The sequence below is a fragment of the Neodiprion pinetum genome, chromosome 4, assembly GCF_021155775.2.
Source record: "Neodiprion pinetum isolate iyNeoPine1 chromosome 4, iyNeoPine1.2, whole genome shotgun sequence".
Taxonomy (NCBI): Eukaryota; Metazoa; Arthropoda; class Insecta; order Hymenoptera; family Diprionidae; genus Neodiprion; species Neodiprion pinetum.
The window spans coordinates 6,180,605-6,207,921 of record NC_060235.2 but is presented as its reverse complement, the minus strand read 5'-3'; the positions used below and the strand labels follow the sequence as shown (position 1 = coordinate 6,207,921).

Genomic DNA, 27,317 nt, shown 5'->3' with positions numbered 1-27,317 from the left:
GAAAAAAGGGACGATGAGAAAAAAGGGGGGGCAAGGGGGAAAAGGGGGGAGGGGGGGGGGGGGGTGAAGGGAACGGAACACGCCTCGATTTCGAGGGGCGTCCTGCGGGGTAACTTGATATTTTATTCTCGAAACGTGTACACTTGAATTTGTTGTCCTTGTTGTGCGCAAATATAGGTAGGTATATACACACGCAAGAAAGAGTGAATTAGCAAGAAAGAGAGAGAGAGAGACTGACTTTTGTTGCGTACGTCTTTGTATCGTACAATGAGAAAAATTTCATTTGTTGCAGTGAGTAGAAAAATTTAATAAAACATGTATCGTTAAAAAAACTGTTTGAATATTGTTGGGATTACGAAAAACGAGGTACGCCTAAACATTTTGCGCTATTATCGATCCTTTTTTGGTTACTGCGACGCAAAATCAGTTTGTGAGGTTTACTCTACTTTTTTTTAAGTTAAACAAGGCTTTGACGTCAATTTATCGTTGCACGAGCGTTAAATTTTCGCAACAGTTGCAAGAAAATATAGCAACAGCGATCGTAGTGAGAAAGAATATTAACGGATACCAGACTTTCCGGTAACGGTTAGAAAACTGATTTTTATTTTCTACCTAGAACTATATTTTTCCATTATGGTAAAAAGTGAAAATAGTTGAGGACTGAGCGGTAACCGGAACTGAAAATTTCTCTCAGTGTACATAAGAGGGTGAAATTTTCGGTAGCTTGGTTGTATTTTTATTTTTTTTTTAATTGTTTTTCAAAACCCTCGTGGTTCAGCAGCCGTTGTAGCTGCAATTATAACAATTATCACCGTTTTATTCTTTTCTGTTTTTTGTTTGTGTGCCGAACGTGAGAATGATCATTTGTTCGACGACTTTGCGACATCGTCCGGATTAGATTTTGGAATGAAATGCAGATGAGGTTGAACATTGCGCGAGGAAAATGTGCGGTTAGACAAGTTTCGTCGGGGAATTCTTTCGAATTCTTTCGAATTCTTGGAAAAAGAGGGAATATTGAAACTTGGAATTTTTATTATCTTTACTATTGTATCTGTACATATTTACAGTTTTAGTTAGCTTCGAACGTATAATTATCAAATTTACTTCTTTACACGAGCGAAGTATAACAATATGTATAATACAATTATCTTTGAATAAATATAATACAATTATATTTGTGCATAATAACGATTCATTACATTTTTATCATTTCAATTTTAAAACGATACGAAAAGTATTCGGAAAATCATTATCTTAGATCTCGGAAAACGTCGAAGAGACGACGAATTTTGATATCCAAAATTACTGGCGACTCGGAAAATGCGAAAGGAATTTTGTTTATTTATTTTTTTCATTTACAAGTTTCGTATATCGAATTATCATAATATTAGACTTTGTCAATGATCATTATGAAAGATTTGTATTTTTATTCTAAAAGTTTGAAAAATCCATGGCATCTGTATACCTTCTGGACCATCTGAGGAAGTCGAGAACGAAAGACCGGAAGTCTTGCACGAACGGCTTCCCTTTGCCGTCGCGTATTACCAGCTTTCTTCTTTTTTTCTTTTTTTCTTCTTATTCGAGGAAAATTTAACTAAGGGAAGAGGCAAAAATTATTCCGCAACTTCCACCGGTTAATAAAACGATGATATTATGCATATGGGGAATTCCATGCGAACCCAACCAAAGTCTGACCCTCACCGTATATTATTTTCATCCACATTCTTTTCGAACGCTGAATTTTTTCAAATTATTCACTCAAGTTGTTAATTATTTATCACGATTGAGAGATATTTTGAAAAGTGTGTCGTTTTTAAAATTCTCAAAAACCGTATTTTCCTTTCCAAACATTTCATAATGGGTCGATTTTCTATTTCTATTAATTTTTTTGGTCAACTGAAAAATTATATATATATATATAATTCTTTGCTGGTCAATTAATTGATTGTTTTTATTTTCCCGCATAGCCATGGATATCGATTCCTTGTACGATTACGCGGAGGACGATCAAGACTTCTACGAAGAAAGTCCTGGGATTCGGAAAGGCTATCCTATCGATCACCGTTCCATCAAGGTAAGGAATAATTATGCTTCCGAAATCTTCACGCATATTTTATTTCGTGACTTTGGCTGGCCAAAATGTAGATTTTTTTTTTTTTGTTCTTCTCTTTAGCAATCGTTTTGAAAAATACAAAAACAGGAAATAATGGAATTATTAGGTGAGATTAAAGCTTAGGAAACGATGCTTTGTTACGAATCGATATACAAAACTCGTGAAAAGAAAAAAAAGAAGCTAACGAATCGCTTCGATTTCACTCACCGATTATTCATTTTCGTTCACATGACTTTATTCTCCAGAGTAACCAAAGTTTTTTTTGTAATTATTACAACTAATAATATGTAATTTCACTTTAAGATCTCCCTCCCCCTTTTTTTTTTTAAGTTAGCAAAAAATAAAATTGCTCAAGTTGAAAATTAATTGAATAAGGTGATTCGATTAGCGGTTGAAATGCTTTACAGTAAAAATAAATAAATAAATAAATAAACCCAAAATAGTTTGTGGCGAGTCTAGTATTTTCGCTGTTAATTTCGAAAGAAAAGTGAATTCTTACATGAATTCAATTTTAACCTTTAACAACTTTCGAAGAAGTTTAGTTATTAAAATATTATAACAGACCTTTTTTCTAGAGCACTCAATTTCCTACAAAAATATGTATCGGACATTCATGTACATTGCTCAGCTTTACTTAGCTACAAAATTCAGAAATTTCATAAAATTATTCTCTCACGTTAATCAACTAAAATAAAAAATGGATAATTGCGTTCAGGAAGCGCTGAATATGAATATCAAGGTCTCAAATTATAACATAACATCTTGTTTCCTCTTCTTACAACCATCAAACATGTGACATTGAAAAAAAATTTGTCGTCTTTTTGCACCGAGTCTAATATATATACATTAGAGAGAAAGAGAAAAAATATTACGTATAATATCAGGCTACAGAAAACGAGGAAAGTCTAACTGCCAGTCTTATTGTTGTAAAATATTTACAAGCGCGGTCAGATTCGAGTCTGTAGCCGGCACAGCGTTAAATTAGCCGAGGGGTCGGAAAGCTTGTGACACGTTATTGTTATTACGTGTATAGAAACAAAAAAAAAAAGATACGAACACGTTGAAAGTATATGAATGAAAATTGCTCAATTAGCGTACGTCGTATATGATAATTGGATATACATATATATGGGCCATTTGACAAAGAACCGACCAAGCCAAACCGATGGGGTCGGGAATTTAAGTCGTATATTTTTTTTTCTAGAAGGTCTTGAGTATGGAAATATACTCCAAAAGGAATTTTTTAAATTTCTGCCTTCCTTTGGACAGAATCACACTCGGTTAATTTGAAAAGTTTCGTACTCGAGGCTAAGTTTCTAATAGAAAAAAAATGGATATCCCCCCCCCCCCCCCAAAAAAAAAAAACCACGTTTCAAGAAAAAAATATGCGGTATTATAAAGACCAGCAGGAACGAAAATAATCAATATCTTTTCGCCTCCTGAAAATACCCCCCCCCCCCTCTTTCTTTTTTTTTTTTTTCCCGTGAAAAATTAAATCTTAAATTAATCTTCGTCAAATTACGAACGTTTCAAGCCCCTATACACCATGGAATAACGATTTTTCAATTTTTTACACAATATTTGAGAAAAAAAAAAAAGAAATCTGAGAAAAAAAATTCTCTTCTCAAATTTTCCTACACAGGTATATGTGCGTTATATTTTTGTGTCCGTGTACGAGATTATATCCGAGACCGGAAAGGGAAGTCGGTCAAAGAGTCCGTTTTGTTGTCCGGAAAGACAGAGAGAGAGAGAGAGAGAGAGAGAGAGAGAGAATTACGTCTCGAAAATTACCTTTAACATACAAATGCTACATAAGCACCTGCGTTATTACTACCCGGTGTTTAAGTGCTTATTTACTACCGGTATTTTATTATACATATGTACGGTACGTACTTGATGTACGCATAATACGGCATTTAGGGATCAGCTGCAGGATGTAATGATCGATGCTTTGCCGAGTACGTAATTCTTCCGAACATCTCTCGAAAAAGAAATAAGAAAAAAACAGTGAAAAGATAAAAATATATTGCGAAATTGTATATTCTCAATTCTTGCTGGGATGTGAATGCAACGACGGTGTTTGTTTGTTTTTTTTTATGTAATTTTTGTTCTCAAGTTATACGTGATACACTTGAATTTGAAAGATGTTTATGAAAAATTTTTTTACGTTCTTCAATTTTTTGATACGTATATAACTCTGCTAAAATCACGAAAGTTTTCATTTGTTGAAAATTAAAGTTCAGTTTTTGGATATACATATATGCAGTTTTTCGTCGCGGAGTAATTATTAGATTCAATTTTTTTTCTGTTTTTTGTTTTTTTCTACGAAACAGTATTTATGATTTGATTTTGTAAAAATTGATGTACAAAAATTTGAAAATATATCGACATTTATGTAAAAATATCGGAAATATAGACATTTTTTTTTTTTCCGTAGAGATTTGAATTTTAGTTATTTTTTTAAATAATAGTCATTGTAATTAATATTTGACTCGGTTATTATCCTGTTAATTATTTTTGAAATTCGATAAACCGAAACATTGCAAATTAATATCGTATCGTAAAATCGAGATTTATTTGAAATCGTGTTTAATGTTGCAAAAACAGTTATTTTCTACCGCGAAAATCGACCCTGTCGAACTTTGGGTGAATCGAGATAAGGCGATAAGAAATTTAAATTTCATTAAGTATATTGATTAAAAGTTATCGGTAAACTGTTCAAATAAATCATTGTTTAAGAAATTTTTAAGGAACGTATTTTTTTTTTTATTGTCGTGTGAAATGAATTCGTAATGATTTTTGTGAATACAGATGAGTTTTTAAAGAGTTTTTACCATTATTTGGAAATTTCCGTTTTCGAAAATTTGCAAAGACTGTACATTTACGAAACTATTCGTTCAATGCCCCGGAAAATTCTTAATTGTAATTTACAACGTTTTTACGAAAACGTATCCAAAATTCACGATTTTTCCTTTCTTTTTGCAAAAACAGTGAAAAATGTGTTTAAAAATTCATGCGTGTATTCTGAAAAATCAACGATTTTATTTCATATAACGTAAAACAAAGAAATATACCCTAAAAATTTATTGTACAGTATTTTGTTTAAACAATTGATTGATAACTTTTGGGCATTATTATTGTTCAAATTTAATTTTTTTGACGTCTTTATTTCGTCTGAATATTATCCGATCGTAAAGTATTCAATATTGTCGACGAGACTTACTTTTGGTTGAGAATATACGGCCAGTGCAGTCTTAATTGCTTTTAGTCCTAACTCAAAATCCGCCTCTTTCTTACTTTTCCTACCGATTTTACAAGCGAATTGGGACAAATTCTGTCCTTGTTTAAGGGTATGCCGTACTCCTACCCTTACCGACAGAGCAAACTCACCGTTCTCATTCCTATCAAATGTTATATCGGTGATGGTTCAGAAACATGTTACATAATATTATTATTTGCAAGCCACGATTATTTATTCAAAAATAAAAAAATATTATTAACAATATTAAACCGACTTTAAACAAATCATCCTATATATCCAAAATTTTTGCTCATCATTCAAATATTTTGTATATGAATAGAACGAGAAAATTTACTTTTTATTCTACGTTTGACGAGATCTTCGCAGATTACGAAAACGCGATGATAAATGTGATAATTTGATAGGTTGTCACGTACTGGCGACTGTTTTGTAGAATAAATTTTAAAAAATGTCGAAAAGTATTGATTTCAAACTCACGAACCTTCTTTCGGAAAAGGGATCTGCGGCAGCAGGTCACTGAAAACCGGAGACGAAAGTCTTTCCCTCAGGCTCAGGCTCCCACGGTTCTAACAGTAACACAGCAGCTGACACCTTTTATTTTACTCGTCGCCTTTTTCGACGACGCGACGCGACACTCTCTCACGTATTTTAATCACCATCATCATCATCCGCAGCCTTCGTTCGTTCGTTCATTCACGCGTCCGAGTTTTCCACATCGGCGAGGTAAACGATATCGGATAACTATAACGATAAGTCGAATTTAAATAATTTAAAACTAATGAATTTTTAATACTTTGAGTCATTTTTTTTTTGTATATTTCGAAAAGTTTTCAACAAATTTCTTTGCGGTTTTTTTTACGCCATTTCCGATAGTCAACTAATTGGTTTTCATTACGCGGTAGTAATTATTGCTACGTATCGTAAATTGTTATCGTTAGAAGCAAATTGATTGAAGAAAATCGTGGAAATTTAAGGAATAATTCATTTCCGGGCAAGTTACATTTTTGCACAAATTGTATGTTTCTGGGATCGCTGATTACGAATCTGAAGTCGGATTTTCACATTTTCAAGATGGCGGTACGAATATGGCCGACGAAAATTTCAAATTCGATCGAATCCGATATGAAAAAACTCCGACCAAGAGTTTTGTGGTGTCGCTGATTACGAATCTGAAATCGAATTTTGAAAAAATTCAGCACGGCGAATCCAATCAGCGACGCCTAAAACCCCTGAATAGAGTTTTTTCACCGTATTCGATAGAATCTGAAGTTTTCGTCCGCCATATTGGATTCATAAATCTCGACTTATTTTCCCCACCTTTTTTACAACTCACTTGTTATTTATTTATTTATTTTTTTTCTCTGTAATTTGACGTTAAATTGAAATGTATCGTTACAACATTATTATTATTATCATTATCATCATTATTATTATTTTTTTCTTCGCAAATCGTTATCGGTCAGTCATTCATTCGCAGTCGACTCGAGTCAAAGTCGGTCCTTCGCTCGTAACGTGATGTATATGAAATCCGAGAACGAGATACGTACCGGAATTTGAATTTCAGCTACAGGAATAACCGAAGATCTTTATCGTTTCCTGCTTTCTTATTCAAACCGTGTTACATGCGCGCCATTCTCATAGCTCTCAACTCGCACCTGTATAATATTGTAACCGTGGTCCTGCGAGGAAATAAATTTAAAAAAAAATAAATAAATAAATAAATAAATTTGAAAAAAAAAAAATGACAAAGAAAAAAGCCGCGTATAGCGGCCATCTTTAACCCTCCCTATCGCAGGCAGGCAGCTTTAAAAGAGGAAGAAATAAAAATAAAGAAAGAAACGATTCCATGAATGAAGGTTAAAAATAGACGACGACGACGACGACGACGACGTTCGTCGTCGTGTTATTTCCACCGTAACCTGCTCTTCTAAAAATCAGGGGTTGTTTTTTCCTCATTTTCTTTTTTTTTTTTTTTTTTACCTGTTTTCTTTCTTTCCCGTAACGCGTCCGTCGCAAAATCGAAAAACTTGTTTACCCTGCCGTGATTTTTGTTGATAACGAAAAAAATTTCACACGCGATAATACAGCATGTCATTTTTCTGAACCCTTTTTTTTTTTTTTTTTTTTTGACTTTTGAAAATATTATTCAACGATCGTATTTTTCATTTACGATAATTTTTCAAGAGACGTCCCACGACGATGAGATTTTTTCTTCTTTATCCGACAACATACTTTGAACTTGCTGAAAATTTTTGAATTTACAAAAATGTCGACGTTTAACGGTTTTGAAAATATGTGTGTAAAGAAAAAAAAAAAAAAAAAATAATCGTCCAACATTTTGCACTGTATGACAGTTTCGAGGATGTACGAACTACACTGTATTTTAGTCCGTGGAAAAATGACCGAGGTAGTTCAAAAATCGTATGAAATTGGCTGATTGTTTTAATCACAGATGAAAATTCAAAGTATCTGCGGTTGGATTGTCCTGAAAATAAGAAAAACTGAAATATTGATTTTTTCCGTTCACCGTTTCGTAATGTGAAATGAAATTAATACGAATAAATATAGTTGTATACATCTGTTAATTATGTCGGTAATTATTCGTAAGTGGAAATGAGTCAAGTTTTATTTCTCTCCTATTCAGCTAACAGCCGTTTTCCTTTTTTTCTTTTTTTTTTTTGCTATTTCTCGTTCCAGGAGGGATTTGTCAGAATTGGAAGTAAGAAAAAGTTTTATTTATTTTTTTTTTCCTCTCTTCATTCCTTATTGTTGTTTATACTTCTCGAAAATCAACTACGCCGTATTTTCTATCTTGTACTATTTATATCGCGTAGAAATGTTTCGTCTGCATCCTTCTTTAAAATCCCTTTTTCCACATAGATTTATTTTTCTTCAATTCTCCGTTCGCGTAGCTTAATTAGAAATCGGTTTTGTTGCCTTTTTTAAAATTTTTTTCCTTGTCGTTTTATCCCGCCTGTTTCTCGCACATAAATAACCAACCAATCCATACGTTAGAAAGACGTACATATTGATTTATATTCGTTTCGCAACAACGATCTTCGTTATTGTTATGTAAGTTCGACAATTGACTTGTTCAATTTCGTCAATTAGAAATATTCACTTGAAATAATACAGTCGTAGCAATGATTTCGGCCGAACCGATTTTCGCAAATATTTTTATTATTACAATAAAATTCTTTTTTAGGTTTTTCTTGTAGAAAAGAAAAAAACTTAACAAATTACTTACATCGCATTGCAGGGTGGTTCTATTAGAAAAAAAAAAATATGCTCTAATATATCGAAAACTGAGCATTAAATTGAAAAATGTTATGGGCAAAAGTTGTTGCTGCACTTTTACTGCTTTTACTATATTTACTAGTGTATATATATATATACATAAATACATACATACATACATACATACATACATACATACATACATATTATGAACGGTCTGGTATCATACGAAAGAAGAAGAGAAGCGAAGGGAAAGAGAAGAGAAGTTTGCAGGGAGTGTAAACCAGAGAAAGAGGAGAGCCGAGCTTGAAAGCACTAGCAGCAGGAGCAGCAGCTATTTCTGGAACTTCTCCAATGTCTTTCCGTCCAGTAACAACCCCTTTGTTCGTCCTATGATCCATTCATTATCCGTTTATGTATAATGCGTACAAAATCATTATAAATACGATGAAAAAAAAAAAAAAAAGTACAAACAAACATGCAAAGTCGTGCATTTTTTAATACAATATATATATATATATATATATGTATGTATTATACAACAATCATAGTGAAACAATAATGATATAATTAATGCCTTTTCATATTATTGTCGTATATTATCGATTTTTTTTTTTTTATATAAATTATTTAATGTATCGTTGCGTCAATCGAAGGGAATTATAACATTATTTTCTTCCTCTGCCTATGTATTTCTTTTCTTCTCTCCCTCTGTTTCTCTCTCTCTCTCTCTCTCTTTTATTCATTCTATTCACTTTTATTTATCAGAGTTTTCGTTTTTACGTTTTTACGTTTTTATCTTACCCCTCGACCCAACGAATCGAGCCAGCACACATGTATGCATGTATGTATGTATGCGTGTATGTAGTATATAACCAACCCTGTAACGTTGCGTATGTATAATACATCAATCGTAAAGTTGGGTCTACCCTTCAGATGAAAGTGAAGTTTATTACACACACAAACGCGCGTGCGATTGTAAATAGAATCGACAAATTGATTCAATTACACGGGTTCGGCTGACCTTTTAGCCACCCGTTGGGTACGATATAAAGGGGACATCACCGTCTTCTTTGGCGTAATGCGACAAAGAAACTCCATTTATAGAAGAATAGGCATGGGGAAAAAAAAAAAAATCTGATACACTGCTCTAGTCTTTAAGCCTGATTTTATTTTTAAATAAAATCGTGCCACCTGATGGGAAAAAAAAATTAAAGAAAAAACGTTGCAAATGTCTTTTTTTTTTTTTATTGTTTCGGCAGTCTAATTACACGAAGGATTATAAAATTACGAAAGAACGAAAAGAAGACTTAGTACGCACTTTACCGGATTGCTTTTTATTTTATATTTATTTATTTTTGTTCTGGGGGGAGAAATCGGCGCAGTTTTGAATTAATCTAACGGTAGGCACGATATGATTTTATTACAGTGTCAAAATTCTATTCGGTGATGCACGGTAGTTTATATGTATACAATTTTGGATGTATTTTCCGTAATGGTGAAAAATGTGTTCGGAAGAAAAAAAAAAAAAAAAACGAAAAATAAAAAATTTGTCCGAAATCTTTGTATCTTGAATCGACGTGGAATGCCCTATATACATATGTGTATGTATAAATTTATATGTTTTCAGTTACCACGTGAAATTGCTGAGCTGTGAATTCAAGAGAATAATGTTCGAATCGTTTTCTAACCAAGTTAATCAGATTTTCAGGTTATTATAAATTCGAAACTGCATTCGTATCGCCTTACCATCTGAATTCCCAACTGCTGCGCCATATTTGATTTAAACTCGATTTCGCGGAGCTGAATCTATTTCTGGTTAATTCCCTTCGGCTTGTCGGATTATATATATATTTATCACATATGTGTACTTGCACATAGTGTTAAAAATAGTTTAAAACCAATGCCAGTTGAAGTAATGAAAGAGAATTTAAATCAATTTTCACTTTCATTATCTGCGTTAAATCGTTGAGGAAAAATTTTGTTAATATCCCTTCTCGTTGGTATACAAAATCGATTTCTCAAAATAAAATCTACACGAGGATAGAAAAAAAACGATAAAAAATAGAAAAGATGATTTAAAAAAAAATAAGAAAAGTCCCACTCTGAATTTTACGTGAAAGTGTTTTATTTCGGAAACCAAATGTTTTTTTTTTTTTTTGTTTTTTTTTTCTTGTTCCATGAAAATTAACTTGAGCGTTTTTGAAATGAGTTTGAAAAATCAACAAAGTAAAAACGAGTGATTATAAAAAATGTGAAAATTTTTTTTCCACAGTTTTCAGGGGTAATAATTGTAAAACGTAGGAAAAATCCTTGGTGAAATTAAAAAAAAATTTCATGGTAAACCGTTTACTGAGTATGACGTAGAATGCCCTGTATATTTGTATAAAGATAAACGAATTGCGTACATATTTATCTATATTATGCATAAATTGACCCGCGTATTTGAACTATGCTACGTTTAATCTGTTTCATTGACATACGTGTATACACAGATACATGCAATGTAATGTTTGATTTTGCAACAAATTGTGAAGAATGATTTCTGCATACGCAGGAATTTCGCTTTATCTCTGTATCAATACTCGCCGATTATTGCATACATTCAACATCGCGTAATTAATCATTATTAATTTGCAATCGTTCGGTTTCCGATAATGAGACAATCAAGTCTTTGTACGTTTAATGCATAATAAAATAAATTAAATTGAAGGAAAAATTTACATAGTAACGATGTCATTGGTAATTGAACGACAACAACGATAAAAAAAAAAAAAAATGTATCCCAACCACTAAAATCCAAATTGATCCAAGCCTAATGTCAATAAATACTTTATCTCAATCCAATCTCCTTACAATTAAATATATCCAAATGTTTTATAAAAAATTGACAAAAATATCGCGAAACTTTGACATTTCTTTGTTTAATCGTTATTCTATTATTTTCTATACGAACTTCGGCGCCAGCCTTTATGCATATTTACAGGCTTATGCAATATAAATTTTATCAGATTGGGTGGATTAATTGAATCGTTATTATTAAATCCAGAAGTATTGTTCTGTGTCATACCGTATTCAATTAATACATTAATTTTGCAATTTGCAAAAATAGAATATCACAGAAAGAAGGATACAAAAATTGGGTAACAAGTGTCGGAGAAATATTTTTTGCTCAATTTTAATTTTTTTTTTTCTCTTTTTTCAATGAATTATTGTAACTAATTTGATAAATTCGCAATGAATTTCGAATAGTAAATAGTAAATAGTAAAAGACTATTGATATGTATATATATATATCTCAATAATGTTTTAGCTATTCAATATTCTATAAAATATATATAATATCTATAAAATGGTCGAATGAAAAACGGAAATAAATTGCAGTATTGATACGTTGAATTTATGACAAAGCTCTTTACCCAAATATATCTTATAATTGTACACATTACATCGGGAGAATCTCTTGAAACTTGAAAATCAATCGCGCATGAGCGAGTTTTATCGGCTTTTCTTGCAGGCTGGCCATCCCGAATTTTCAGCTGTCAAACTGTTTCTGACGGCGATGCAGTTGATACGAATTTTCGAGGTTAGAATCTCAAATAATCGAGGCAGCGACTCGGAAAGGTTTGGGAAGCATTTGTGGTCTGGTCGGAAAGTCGGTTCTTCAAAGAACGGTCGGAATTTAACGCTCACGCTCTTCGAAACTTCAAACGTACACATTTTGCGTAGGTTGGCTCGCCTGCGTCATGGACAAGAATATCGCCGCGGGAATATTTGGCCGACCAATGAGATTGAATTATTTGGCGCATGCGCGGTTCATTTTCAAGTTTCAAGGATTGTCCCGGTATGTGGATTACAAGAGGATCGATAGGAAATTACCGGCTTGGATGTGTAATTTATCAAATACGCTTTGTTCGAATGAATTATCGGCAATTTTCACGGTACATTCGTACGTGTATATGTATGTATAATCCATACAGTATATAGTATATGTACACAGAAACGCCTACGATTGAAATTCGTGATTTGCAATTACATCCGTCCGCTCCCTCGTCTATAATCACGATCAGTCGAAACTATTAATTTCTATCGTTCGGCGTTATCACGTAGATTTTTCTATAACGTTTCGTATTGTTGGTGAAAATTTATTATTCATTTCAACGAAAATTATCCCGCCCTCGACAGGAAATGAAATTTTCATTTATATATTCATACATATATCAAACAGCGAACGTGCTTTTTTTTTTTTTTTTTTTTTTTTCATTACATATTTTTTTTTAACTTTACTCGACAATCCGCAATCAACATCTTGTCAAAAATTAATCATCCTTCAAATTTACGCAACAAATAATATAACAATCGTTATTTGTGAAAGTTGTGATTATTTTTTAAATGAAAATTACCAAACTCTTACTACTTGTTGAACGTAAAATAATGATATCTCTTCATCGCAGTCGTTTATCAATGATTATATGTGTACGGAATTTGTATATAATTTTTTTTTTCAAATACAGGTATAATAAACAAATGCCTGAATTTTGAAAACTAATTTGATGAACATTTTTTTTTTTTTTTTTTTTTTTTTTATTCTTCTGTTTTTATCACTAATACTTCAAACCTTGAAATTTGCACGTTTTATGCAATAAGTAAATATATTATCAGCTTACGTACATTAGAGATGTTTAGTATCGTGTGATCGTATTTTAGTGATTGCGGTTCGTGGAGAAAGGGGGAAAAGAAAAATAACGATGAAAAAGAAAATGAAAAGTGTGACCAACAACGCGACGCACGTTCTAGCTGCAAAATAATAGTAATAAGTGTGTGTCTGTTTGTGTATGACGCATGCATAAAATATCTATATACACAGGCACTAGGCGATCGGCGATAATCTCTCACCTCATATATTTCACGGGGTTGCAGGAATATGTATAAAAAAAAAAAAGAAATTATTCATACGATGTGTACGTTGAACGAACGTAAATGCGACGGGCGAAATGCCGATTTGTTTGACTTTCGTTATTAATTCAAGACCAGAGTACGCGTATTAATATTCGTTTTACGATACCGATCGCAAACAACGCTCGCCAATGCTCGTCGAAGCTTCGTCGCTGAGCTTACAGTTTAACAGTCGAGACCTAATTTGAAAAGTCTCTTAGTTTTGAACCGCGATTTTTAACACGATTCTACTTTTATTGTTAATGTTATTTCTTTCTCATCGATCAGGGTTTTGGTTTTTTTATTTTATTTTTTATTTATTTATTTATTTTTTTTTGTCCGTCTTCTCTCTTTTTCTTTGTTTTTAAGTTGCTCTCGCAGTGAAGTTTTCTTCGAAACAATAAACAAACAATTTTAATCGCTGTTGTCAATCAATCAGAAATATTTTAAAAATCAACCAGGTTTGATTTATTTATTTATTTACTTTTTTTTTTTCTCTCTTTCTCTCTCTCTCTCTCTCTCGAAAAGTGTCAAAGAAAATTATCCTGATGATATAATCTTTACATTACAATATGTTATGTAAACACCGTGAATCGATAACGGCGAACTTTAAATTTTAATTCATCATTCTTGTGTGGGATCGGTTTATAATTAATAATAGGTTTGTATAATATTTTTTATACGAAATTGAAATCATCTGTTTTCTCGTAGCGAATTTTCACACTTTTCCCGAAATTATTGAATTCCTTTCTCAATTTAAATACCTGCATGACTGGACGGAGTTGAAAAAAATTCCGAATTTGAAAAGTTCCGAAAGCGCCTAATTTTGAATTTTTTGGTGGCGAGACTTGAAGTCGAGAAATGAAACTTTGACGAAACATCAAAGTTTCGAATGGTTCGAAATCCAACGCTGAAAATTAGGGAAGTGCAAATTTCCGAAAGTGCGAAAATGAGAAAATCTGAAAAATCTGAAACGTCGAAATTCCGGATGATCGAAGATTTTCGGTTCCGTGAATTTCTGGCTTGGTGAAATTTCACCACTCTGATCTTTCTTCGTCTTGGATTTTCGATGTTTTTACGTTCGGGATCCTGGTGATTCTGATTTTCGCATTTTCTCATTTTTTACACCCACTCGTTGAGTGAACTACGCTGTGTGAGTATATCTTAATTTTCGAAACTTTACTTTTCGGAATTTTTCTTTACCGTAACTTCGCTAAATCGCAACTTGAATTTTCGGAACTTCGTGCCGTCGGTTTTTCGAATATTAAAAACTCTGTCGTTTCTTCAAAGTTTGATTTCTTTGCTTCGAGTCTCGTCGCCAAATAATTTTGAGTCAGGCTCTTTCGGAACTTTTCGAATTTGGAACTTCAGTCCCGCCTCGGATTTTCGGAACGCGGTTTTTTTTATACATATACACAATGAATATAAAACATGTAACATGTGTTCTATCATCACGTTCACGGATCGTTGATTTTACTCATTCGCACTTCACACTTTGACCAGCTTGCGTTAAGATCCTCTTACAATCTCGCGTGCGCATTGTTGCTCTCTCTGTGTGTGTGTGTATGTACTTACATGTGTATGTTGTTTATCAGCGATAGTGTCAAGTGCAGCACGCGGTAATAACTAAACATTATAATACGTCTACTCGCCTTAATCTTATTTCTTTATTTTTCAAGTTTATTCTTTTTTGAAAGAAACATTTTTCTACCATGATGTGTTTGCGTGTGTGTATGTGTGTGTGTGTGTGTGTGTGTGTGTGTGTGTATATATATATTTTGCATTGTGCCGCGTTTGCGGAAAATCGTCAACGTTCCGAATTCAGCAGATTTTTACACAAAGATATACAAATTACACGTATAATATATTAATTTAATTGAGAAAGTGTCTTGTGCGTGTAATAAACATTTTTTCTTTTTCTACTTCCATCAAATAATGTACCAATAATTCTTTTTTTTGTTTTCAATGAAAGTTTTTTCCGCAAGTGTAACTTGGTTTCTTTTTTTTTTTTTTCAACAATTGAAAATGATAAGAATCGTGCTGGAAGAGGTTGAAAAAGGATGAGTAAAAAAATTTAAAAACTTCCTAGTCACAATGAGAAACACTTTGACGAAGAGACAGGAAAATGAATGAATAAATAAATAAACTGAACTTTGCCTGTAAGTGAAAGAATCAGAATTCTTGCGGTTTAGTTTTTTTTAATTCTTTCTGTCACGTCAACTTTTCTTCTGTACGATACTGTAATACGTACCGGGACAATCTCTTGAAGCTTGAAAATGAACCGCGCATGCGCCAAACAATTCAATCTCATTGGTCGGCCAAATCTTCCCGCGGCGATATTCTTGTCCGCGACGCAGGCGAGCCAACCTACGCAAAATGTGTACGTTTGAAGTTTCAAAGAGCGTGAGCGTTAAATTCCGACCGTTCTTTGAAGAATCGACTTTCCGACCCGACAACAAATGCTTCCCAAACCTTTCCGAGTCGCTGCCTCGATTATTTGAGATCCTAACCTCGAAAATTCGCATCAACTGCATCGCCGTCAGAAACAGTTTGACAGCCGAAAACTCGGGATGGCCAGCCTGCGCGAACGGCCGATAAAACTCGCGCATGCGCGGTTGATTTACAAAGTTTCTTAGATACAAGAACCAGCCTTTTTCTCTACAATTTATATATCGTATACATATTTATATTTATATCGTATATTCGTATATTCGTATATTCGTATATTCGTATATTCGTATACGTCAAGTATCATTAATCTTCTCATCGTTTGTTGCACCAATTATAACGTTCTCATTATGTCACGGCTGTCGATCACACTCGTTACACAACAATGTAGGTATATATAGTAGTATATATGTAATCGTTTATAGTTAAAAGCGTCGCGACGCTCTTTCCGCTCGTAACAATGTTACGTCACTCGTTTGCTCCCGCAGTCAAACCCCCCCCCCCCCCCCCCCCCCCGCACATTCCAATCCCCTCCACAACGGCGAGCGTTCTCTTTCATCCGTCAGTCCATTCATTCGTTCGTTCATTCATCGATTCATTCATTCGTTCATTCGTTCGTTCGTTCGTTCGTTCGTTGAAATCACTCGCTGAATGTTCCCGCGGAACATGCGGATTTTAACGAAGATTAAATTCTACCCTTCCGTTTATCCCACAGCACGCATGCGAATTAAGTGCATCGTTCATATGCACGTATACACATCAGTTTACACACAAGGAAAGTAAAAGTAAAGGTAATTTACGAAAAAAAAAAAAAAAAAAGGAAGGAAGGTATGCATATTATCAATAAAATACACACACACACGCACGTGTGTACACATCTCTCTCTCTCTCTCTCTCTCTCTCTCTCTCTCTCTCTCTCGCTCGTCTCGTTGGGAGTTCCTTAATGTATTTACGTACCCAGGTATACACGGACACACATTTATATACAATATACGCATATTTACACTTTGCGTGTGTGTGTGTGTGTGTGTGCGTGTTCGACGTGCAAAGGTATTGTTATTATTATTATTCGGTTCCCGCTGGTTTCAACGGCCGACTCGCTACTGTAGGTATTTTCATTCATACCTTTCTCTGCCGCGAACAGTAGTAGTAGTAGTAGTAATAGTGGTAACAGTAGAAGAAGAAGAAGAAGAAGAAGAAGAAGAAGAAGAAAGGAATGACGAGTAGGAGGGGTGGGAGAAGGGGATGGAGTGAGGGGAGGTAAAAGGGGAAGGGGAATGAAAAGGCAACGGCAGAAGCGGAGATTGAAAATACCGCCGGCGGTAGTGGTGGCCCATGGTGCTTTGCTCTCTCTATCTGCGGTAATGAGTATGCATCGTATTTTAACACACACAGACACGTATCTTCTTTTCATTCATACTTTTCATCCGTCCATTCATCCTTTCATTTTCTTTCTTATTCTTTCCCCTCGAATCTCAAACATTTTCATCGTTAAACTCATGTACCCGTATCTGCGGACATGTTACACATGTTGCATATTTATACAGAAATGGTTTCTTTTTTTTTAATTTTTTTTTTTTATTTTTTATTTTTTTTTTCGCATACTGGTCCACCGATTGTCAATTAGGGATTTACTGTGCGACTGCGGGTGAATGATAACGATGACGCGCGTAATATAAGACGTACGCGCGTACGTTGTGAAAAATTTTTAGTTCCGGTACAAAGTTACGGAGAAAAATATTGTTCTAGGTAGTAAATGAAAATTAGTTTTCTAGCCGTTGCCGGAAAGTCCGGTATCCGTTAATATTCTTTGTCGTTACGATCGCTGTTGCTAGATTTTCGCGTAACTGTTGCGAAAATTTAACGCTCGTGCAACGATAAATTGACGTTAAAGCCTCGTTTGATTAAAAAACTAGAGTAAACCGAAGAAACTGATTTTGCGTTGCGATTGTCAAATAGGATCGACGATAACGCAAAATGTTTACGCGTACCTCGTTTTTAGTAATCCCAACAATATTCAAACACGTTTTTTTTAACGATACCCGTTTTCTCAATTTTTCTGGTTACTGTAACAAATGACGTTTTTCTCAGTTTACGTACAGTTGAATTGAAAATGTGGGAAAATTTTTGGAAAACCTTACCGCAGTTGAAAAGTCGGGGAAATTCTTAATACATCATTCAATCATATGAATTCATGTATTACGTATGGTACAAAAATTTGAATTTTATCATGTGCGGTTTTTTATGCTACGTTCGTATTCTCGGTAAATTTTTCCAATTTTTCTTTCTTTTCGTTCCCATTTCCGTATCTTCTAATCTTTTTCCGTTCAAACCGCAATAAATTATATTTCTCCTTTTTTTTTTTTTTTCTCTTCCATTTGTCTCATTCTTCTCTGCCGTTGTAAAAATGTGTATAATAGATTTCTTCTACCGACCCGACGTTGTTGATATGATAATAAAAAAAAAAAAAAAAAAAACAACAGTAAATAACAAGAAAATAAATAAATTAATAAATAAATAAATAATAATTAAAACCTCCATTGCGTCGAAAGTAAAATATCGTTTGACGTATTAAAGTGGCTTTGATCTTGAATTATTTTATCACAGGGAGTTGTTGTCATTCGTATACAAGTTATACACGAAATGCATTCAACTATCCGTAATATTAACGAGGTTGAAATTAGTAACGTCTAACGAATCGTTGAAACAACAATTATTATTTCGTACCTACAGAATGCGTGAAGAGGTTGAATTTACAAATTCTGATTTTGTTGATGCTGCATTGACAGTTTACCACTAAATTCTCACGTAACCTTCGAAAAGTTAGTTCTTAGCCAGAAAACGAAACCTCGTGAAACGGGAAATCGTTAACAACATTTTAAAACGTGCCTCATCCGGTTTGAATTTTTCGACAATGTCACGTCGGTAGTAACGACGTTTTTTTTTTTAATTTTTTTTTTTTGTTAAAGAACATTGGATTATCCAAAAAATGATATCAAAAACAGCATCATGACTTGTACAGTCTTTGAGATATTTCGTTTGGAGTGTTTGAAAAAGATAAAAAGGGATTAATCATCTTTTGGCTTTTCTTTCAGGCTTCGCTAAAATCTAACTTTTCGAAGGGTACGTAAGAAAAATAAATAGATGTCGAGTACAATATATATATATATATATATATATATATATATTATTGTTATTTAATATAATTATCATGCGCATAATATTTAAGACACGTTTGTCGGTTGTTTTGAGATGTTGTTGTTTTTTTTTTTTTTACTCATTTGTTGTTTTTTAGCGAGATGTGCGAGGTGACGTCGCGATGCTCGGATGCGGCGGAGACGGTGTTAAAATGATGGTGAAGTACATGAAGCAGGAACTGGTCACTTCGGACGCCGAAGAAGAGGCTCTGGTTCCGGCTTTTCATACCCGTTTCACCTCCATGCGGAAAGTTCCATCGCTCTCCGATTTGTCCGACCCGGAAAGCTCCCTCGGTGAGTCGTATTTATCATAACATACCATGCAAGACAAACGCAAGCGTCGTGTGATAATTTTTACAAAACACAATTCCTTTATTTTACCTTTGTGAGTTTACGATTCGAAACGAGCGATCAAATTCTTCCCGCGTTACGAATCTTTGTACGAAGTCAAAAGGATACGAAATCTAAGCAATAATGTTTTGCGTAACGGTGAGCGATTTTTTTACACGATTTCGATACAAATATATTTTTATCAACGTTGCGACGCAAAACTGTGGAGAGAATTTTTTTTCAGGCTGTTGGGAAAAAATTTCGTCAACTTGCGATAACTCGAAAATCGTGTGCGCGGTTGAATAGAAAATGATGTTTATCGAAATACAAAAGTTCTCAGACTTGAATGAAAATCTGTTATTATTTGAAAACATTTTCCATTCAATTGAAAAATGCAGTCGGTGGGGAAGTGATTTTCTGTGATCTGATATGGAATTTTCCATACATGTACACCAGGGTGGTTAATTTTTTTTTTTTTTTAAACGCGCTACTCGAAAAATTTCAGACAAATACCGAAGAACAAAAATTGTCGTAAAACCTTAAAGGAGGTTGGCAAGTATTTAGTGGTCTTTACCGATTATTGTAATATTTTTTATTCCTTTTTATGTGTACACTTTACCGACTTATTATTAGTTTATTTTTGTCGTATCGTGGTTCAATTAATCGTTCACCAATCAACAGCAAACCGCGATTAACGATTCAACGGTTCGCTGTTCTCGTTTTTTTTTTTTTTTTTCCATCAGCCGAAAGATCAATCGTCTCGGAGAAATTTGTACAACAGTTTTTTTTTCCACCGAAACAAGAGTTTCGCATCACTTTGATGTCCACGTTTCGTTCTCAGTACCGATTTTTATGAACAATGATGAATTCGACCACGATACGAAAAAAGAAAACTGATATATATATATAGGTTCATAAATCGTGCACGTAAAAATGAATGAAAAATATTTCAATAGTCAGTAGCGGCCTCTAAATATTTTTCCACTTCCTCCAGGTTTGAGAGATTTTTTTTTTCCGGCACTCGTCACAAATTTTTTTGGTTGCACCTTGTGAAAGAAAGAAAAAGTTAACAACGAACGAACCTGATGTACACGAAATGCTCTCTCGTCAACGTTTAATTCACACAGCGCAAATCGAATCGGTTTCACGGAATAACCATAGAATTAAATAAACAATATCGGTGTATCTTATTAGATATCTCACGTCGACGTCGCGATATCTGTTTTACGGATATGTTCAGACCGTACAGATGAGTTGTTACACATGACATATGTTTATGGTTTATAATGGTTTTATACAGTATAATGTAGACATTCGATCAGCGATATCGTCGCGCTGCGTTGTGCTTATGGAAAACAATGTAACTGGTACACCGTTTCCGTCTGAAAAAGAAAAAGAAAGAATGAAAGAAGGAGAAAAGAAAAAAAAAACGACCAACGCATGCGTGTGCCGTGTATTTTTTTTTTTTTTTTTTTTTCTTCAATCTGCAACGCAAAAACGTTCGATTTCGAAATCTTTCTTTCGTTTTGCTGTATTTTCTTTTTATTTTTTTTCTTCTTGTTTCTTCTTTTATACATAAATATACATGTGTAAACGGTGGAGAAAATTTCGCTCCGCGATTCGTTTGTCACGTCATCATCCAGACCTCGTATTTGTATTGTTTTTCTTTTTTTTTTTTTCTCTCCTGTAACAACAAAATTTCAATTACTCCGAAGCGTACGGCACAAACGCGGATGAAGTTTGAAGATGAAAATAAGAAAAATGATTTGGATCGATTTTCACAATTTTTCTTTTATCGTCAACTATCGATATTTACATATCGATTTATTTTGGGTAATCATTGAACATCTATTATTGTCGGATTATTTTTTATCCTTATACTTTTTCATTCCCATTCTACAGTCGAGTTCGAAGTTATTATGCAAAATTGTAGGGACACTGATACAATATGTATTTATAGATTTCGGTTTACACACACACACACATATATATATACATATATTCGTATCACGTATGTATATCATACCTACATATTTTACACTTAGTTGCTGATAATTCACTTTGGTATTTTACGCATTCGAGGCGTGTGCGAGAGATTGCCGTATATCCGTATAACTTTATCCGCACCATTTAGGTATACGTACATAATTACATACACACACACACACATGTGTATGTATATATAATACAGTCACCTGTTGCCGTCGTTTTAACCGTGAGAAAGGCGGCTTCGCAACAGGTTTATACACGTGGAAATTAACGCTATTCACCCATGCAGGTCAATGAATGAATATCATGCAAATTTCGCATATACCGTCCATATATATATATATATATGTATATATAATATAATTTGAGGAAATTGGCTTGTATTTGGTTGATTTATAGGTATGTACATGTATATTTATATGTAAACAACGTGTGAAACATATAATATTATCTATATAATATGCATATTATATGCACATGTCGAAGGATCGATCATCTCGAAGTATATGTGTATTTTGTTTTACTTTCGTGGGAAAAAATTTCAATCGACGATCTTTGATGTTGATATAGGTAGTCTAACCGATAATATATATATATATATATATATATATATATATATATTTATATATATAACTGTGGCTATAACGATAAATTTATACGTGCCAATTCTTGAGAAATTTTTTGCCACTCGGAATAAGTTGTTCCGTTCTTTCCACTTCTCTATTTAATTTTTTATTTTTTCTTTTTTTCCATTTATTCATTGGCATATGATTTCTTTGTTTACATATTCGTTCTTTGCAGCGATTGTTGCGTATATAAACGCTGACGGATCGTGATTTTTTGTGATTCTAAGGAGAGGAAGAGAATTAGAATGGGAATGGGAATGAGGAAACGAAGAAAATGGCCAATTTAGCCACCGGGCGTGAAAACAATGTCTCCGGTTACCCTTCATTAGGGAAGAAGTGTGAGAGAGAGAGAGAGAATGCCTTGAGCATCATTGTCGTTAGAATCGCCCACGCGATAACGTAGATCTCGAATCTGTACACGGACACACATGCGCGCAAATAGACAGAAATAGTATATCGTGTAACAATGAGGGGGAAACTCGGTATTTTCCGACCGGGCTTAAATTTGCGCGATATGAGACGTGGGTGAAGTCGAAATAAAATAGTAGGTTAGGGTCGCGTGTAGTCTGATTTATTCGCGACGGCGCACGCGCGTAACTTGAACGTTGCCTTTTCCTCACTCCGCGCATGCGCGTTCGCAGAATCACTCGGAACGTCGTTGGAAACTGTTACTTTGCGTACCTACGGAAAAACGCTCGCGTTCGATGTATAAAAGTATTTTGTTTTAATTTGATTTTTCTATATCCCTTGATTCAAATTCACTTCCCGTCTTGTAATCGTACCCGTTTTTTTTTTTTCTTTCTTTATTTATTTATTTATTTTTTTTTCCTTATTTTTCCTTTTCCTCGCCTTACAACAGATCGTTGCGTATATACGTATAAGAAAATTTATACTCGTGCGTGATATCGAAGAGATTTTCATTGGAGAGTGAGAAGTGGGAAGGATAAATGTTGTTATAATCGAAACGCATGTAAATAAATCGGGATTTTCAACTCGTTGGAGAAAAAATTTTTTTACAAGTAACGTCAGTATTAGCGTGAGAAGTAAAAATGTTCGAACGTAAGATGGACTTGAAAAAAGGGTCCGAAAAAAAAAAAAAATTAAAAAAATCAATAAAAAACGTTGAAGTTAGTAAAGGTCAACCTGTGCGAACGAAATATTCAAATAAAAATATCATCGTTTTTACAATTCTAGGATGACTTTGAATGAAAGGAGCTTTCGAAAAGTTTCGAAAATATGAATTTCAGCGTGTTTCCGCCTTATCATGTTTTTCTTTTCCAAATTCAACGGAAAGCGAGAGGAGGATATTTGAGCATTATTCGCGTACAGTCAGGTTACGGCGAGCGGTGTGATCAAAATATGGCGAGAATTAACGAATTGGATAATCAGCAGCATCCTCATTAGAGAACCCCACTGCAGGAGGCCGCCCCCTTCCTCCTCTCCGCCTTCTCCTCGTCATCGTCATCATCTTCTTGATAGCCCCTCGCGGTGACCGTGTAACGCAATATTGTTCTTACACCTTATGTATCGGGTGTTCCATGACGATAAATTGACGTTAAAGCCTTGGTTGACTAAATCTTTCTTATCGTTATCGATATTTATTTTACTTAACAATACTACAGGATTATTCCCATACATTTTTATTAGAACTAGTTGTCTGACGACAAGACTTATTTCATCATTAGTTTTATCAGCCTTACTTCAAATTTAGAAACCGTACGAAAAGGTTTTGAACAAGATTCATTACCGTTTCTTAGAATTTGAAACAGAAATTGTTTCCTTTTTGTCTTAAAGATTTCAGATTCGTAATCAGCAATTCCAAAAACTTTTATCTTATGTTGAGCATATAATTGCGGTGTATGTGCGTAGAGGGGTGATTTTCTCGCCAATGAATTTTTCCTCCAATTTTCACGATTCTTTTTCCATCAATTTCTTTCCAACAACAATGATTCACGTTGTATCGCGACAACTACTCTCGAGTATTGAAAACCTATTAGTATATAATCGGAAATAGCACAAGAAAAGACCGCAAAGTAATGTGTCAAATATTTTTACAAATATACAAAAAAAAAAAAAATCGATACAAAACATGTGGCAAGAATACTTATGCAACGTATCATTACGAGTCAAAGTATTAAATGAAAGTCCGCAACTGATCGAATCATTTGTAAATCCTCCTCGATTTTTCTAAACTCTTATTTATCCAATTCATTGTTTATTAATTTTACGTACATTTCGCTTTTTAGCTCTGGTGAAAAACTAGTTCACAAAATTCGTGCTATTCAATTTTGTACCAAATGCGACGCCTGCGTGTTAAGACTCTCCCTCGTTTGTGTGTAAAACGGTGGCGGAGCAAAAAAAAAAAAAAAAAACAAAAATAACAAAAATAAGAGAAAGAAAAAAAGAAAGGGCGGAGGGGAAACGAAGGAGAGGAGAGAAAAAAAGTAGAAATTCCCTCGAAGGGACTCTTTATAACGGTGTACCTAAATAGGTACGCATAACGTATGCGTATGTGTGTGTATGTGGTGCACCGGATGCAGCCACCCTTCCGTGACGCTGTATCACGCTCTGTACTATGTCACCCTTTCCGATGTTCTATACATGGGGCATTCCATGCCAATTCGCCGGGCCATATTTCAAGAATATTTTATTTTATTTTGCGAAAGAAAAACAAAAGAAAAAAAAATAATAATCAGCGATGCTAGTTCTCGGCCAACTTTCGGACTGGGACGAAAAATTATGTTCTGGGTCCTAGTTTCTGTGAAAAAAAAAAATCGTCAATTTAAAAACGATCCCTCTTCGTATTTTCTCACAATTTTATGATTTTTGAGCTCGTGCAAACCCTTGAAAGTGAGATAAAAATTTCCAAAAATTTGAGGTCGTGTTTTGGGGCAAACAGGAGCCAAAATAAATTTGACATCAAAATCGGAAGGGGTCAGGCCAATGGCCCGGCGAATTGACATGGAATGCCCCATATACAAACCCACGCACACACATATATATATACACGTATATGTGTAATATAATATACGTTGAAAACGAATTACCCTACTCGACTCGATTCTTATCGAGTGTTATTATTGTTATTTTGCGTTATCATCGTGAATCGTGAATCTTATTTGTATGTGTTGCATTGTTATAATTATTATAATTATTATTAAGCTGCGCGTTGATTTTAATCCCTGACGGGAGTTACGCGTCGGTGAATTTTTGCAGAAAAATTGAGATGATAGGACCAGATTGAGAGAAATTTTTTTTAGTTCCGGTTACCGCTCGGTTCTTGACTATTTTCATTTTTTTTTTTTTTTTACCGCGGTTGAAAATTATTGTTCCAGGTAGAAAATGAAAATTAGTTTTCTAGCCGTTACCGGAAAGTCCGGTATCCGTTACTATTCTTTCTCGATACGATCACTGTTGCTATATTTTCTTGCAACTGTTGCGAATATTTAACGCTCGTGCAAGAATAAATTGACGTTAAAGCCTTGTTTGACTAAAAAAGTAGAGTAAACCTCAGAAACTGATTTTCCGTTGCAATTACCAAAAAAGAATCGACGATAGCTCGTTTTTCGTAATTCCAACAATATTCAAACAGTTTTTTTTTCAACGATACCTGGTTTACTCGATTTTTCTAGTTACTCTAACAAATGAAATTTCTCTCACCGTACGTTAGAAATATTTCATTCCGCATCAGAGTATTGAAAAGCCTACATTTTTTCATCCTTACTTTACTTACACACCTTTTTCAATATCGATACCTACGAATGTTAGCGAGATAATAATAAAAAAGAAAACAATTGTCGGCACAAAGGCGCGCCTGCATTGCAAAAATCACGTTTAATATACGTGTAATACTTTATACTCGCATTGGTTTCGCATTTGTCACACATACGAACTTGCGTGGTTGGAATATCATCGACGGAACGAAGAAGCGACGAGTCTTTGCCAGGCGATGAACAATGAATGTCAATATAATATTTAAGTACCTGCGTACAGGTATGATGCGTTTATAAGACCGTTTTGCATTTCTATTTCTACCTGCGTATTGTCAGACGTTGAACATTATGCACGACGTGTACGTATTTACAGATGTAGTATGCGTGATACTTGTGCAACCTGTTTTACCGACAGGAGTAGGGGGTAGAAACATGGAATAAACGTCGAATTTTCAGACGCGAAAATTTAATTCGTTGATTTATTTAAATTTAGAGTGATCCTGGTACGGACAGTTGAAAATATGGAAGAGTAAAAGTATAAAATTGGAGAACGTTGAATCTGTACGCGATTCTGTATCGTTGAGACGAATTCGGAAGGTTTTTTAGGCAGGGTTCAAGTGCCGAATTTGAAAGGTTCCGAAATCGCCTAATTCCGAATTAATCGGTGGCGAGAATTGAAGCAAAGAAATCAAACTTGGGAGAAACGACCAAGTTTTTAATGATCGGAAAACCGACGGCTCAGAGTTTTTTAAATTTATTTTTCTTCCTCGTGGTTGGATGAAAAAACGTTGATAGGTTATAAAAACATTACAGAGATTAAAAAGTTTGAAATCAAATTTATGTACGATATAATGGATGGTGTAGAAGTTTAAATTCAAATTTCAGTCTAAATTATTTATTCATTTATTTGTTTATTTGTTTGTACGATCGAGTCGTTCGAAATTATCTCGAGTTTTAAAAGAAATCTATAATAATGTTACATGTACAGAAATAAATGACGCGACGAGTGAAAATTGTTCGTTTTACATAATGAAAAAACCGTTTCTCGAATTTCAACGTATACGGGTAAAATTTACAAATCGTCTTTATCGCAATATCACTTTTACCTTTATTGTGATAAAATCATTTCGTACGTTTCATATGATTTATAGTAGTGTTAGAATAATCGAAATTATCAAAGCTGAAACATTTTTATATGAATGTACAGATGCGGGCTGCTTTGATTTAAACAGACGTATATTTTTAACAACAACAACAACAAGAACAATAATAATAATATGAGAAAATCGCGCAAATATATATACATATACATATATATATATATATATATATATATTAGGGTGATTCAAGAAGATCGTTATTATTTTCGAAAAAAAGTGGTAGTGGAAAAACGATTCGAAATGACGAAAAAATAATGAGATTTAGAGGCAGCGAAAGTCGATTTTATGTATTTGTTTGAGGTTTTTT

At 33.9% G+C, this 27,317-nt stretch overlaps 1 protein-coding gene across 1 annotated transcript in view; it reads left to right on the top strand.

The window, feature by feature from the left end:
* pnt (ETS transcription factor pointed) overlaps positions 1-27,317 on the top strand; it is a 147,008-nt gene that overhangs the window by 12,873 nt on the left and 106,818 nt on the right. The window contains exons 2-3 of the mRNA XM_046621928.2: positions 1,968-2,074; positions 19,291-19,486. Coding sequence (XP_046477884.1) covers positions 1,970-2,074; positions 19,291-19,486 — 301 coding nt within the window. The 5' untranslated portion in view covers positions 1,968-1,969. The remainder of the gene's footprint in view (positions 1-1,967; positions 2,075-19,290; positions 19,487-27,317) is intronic.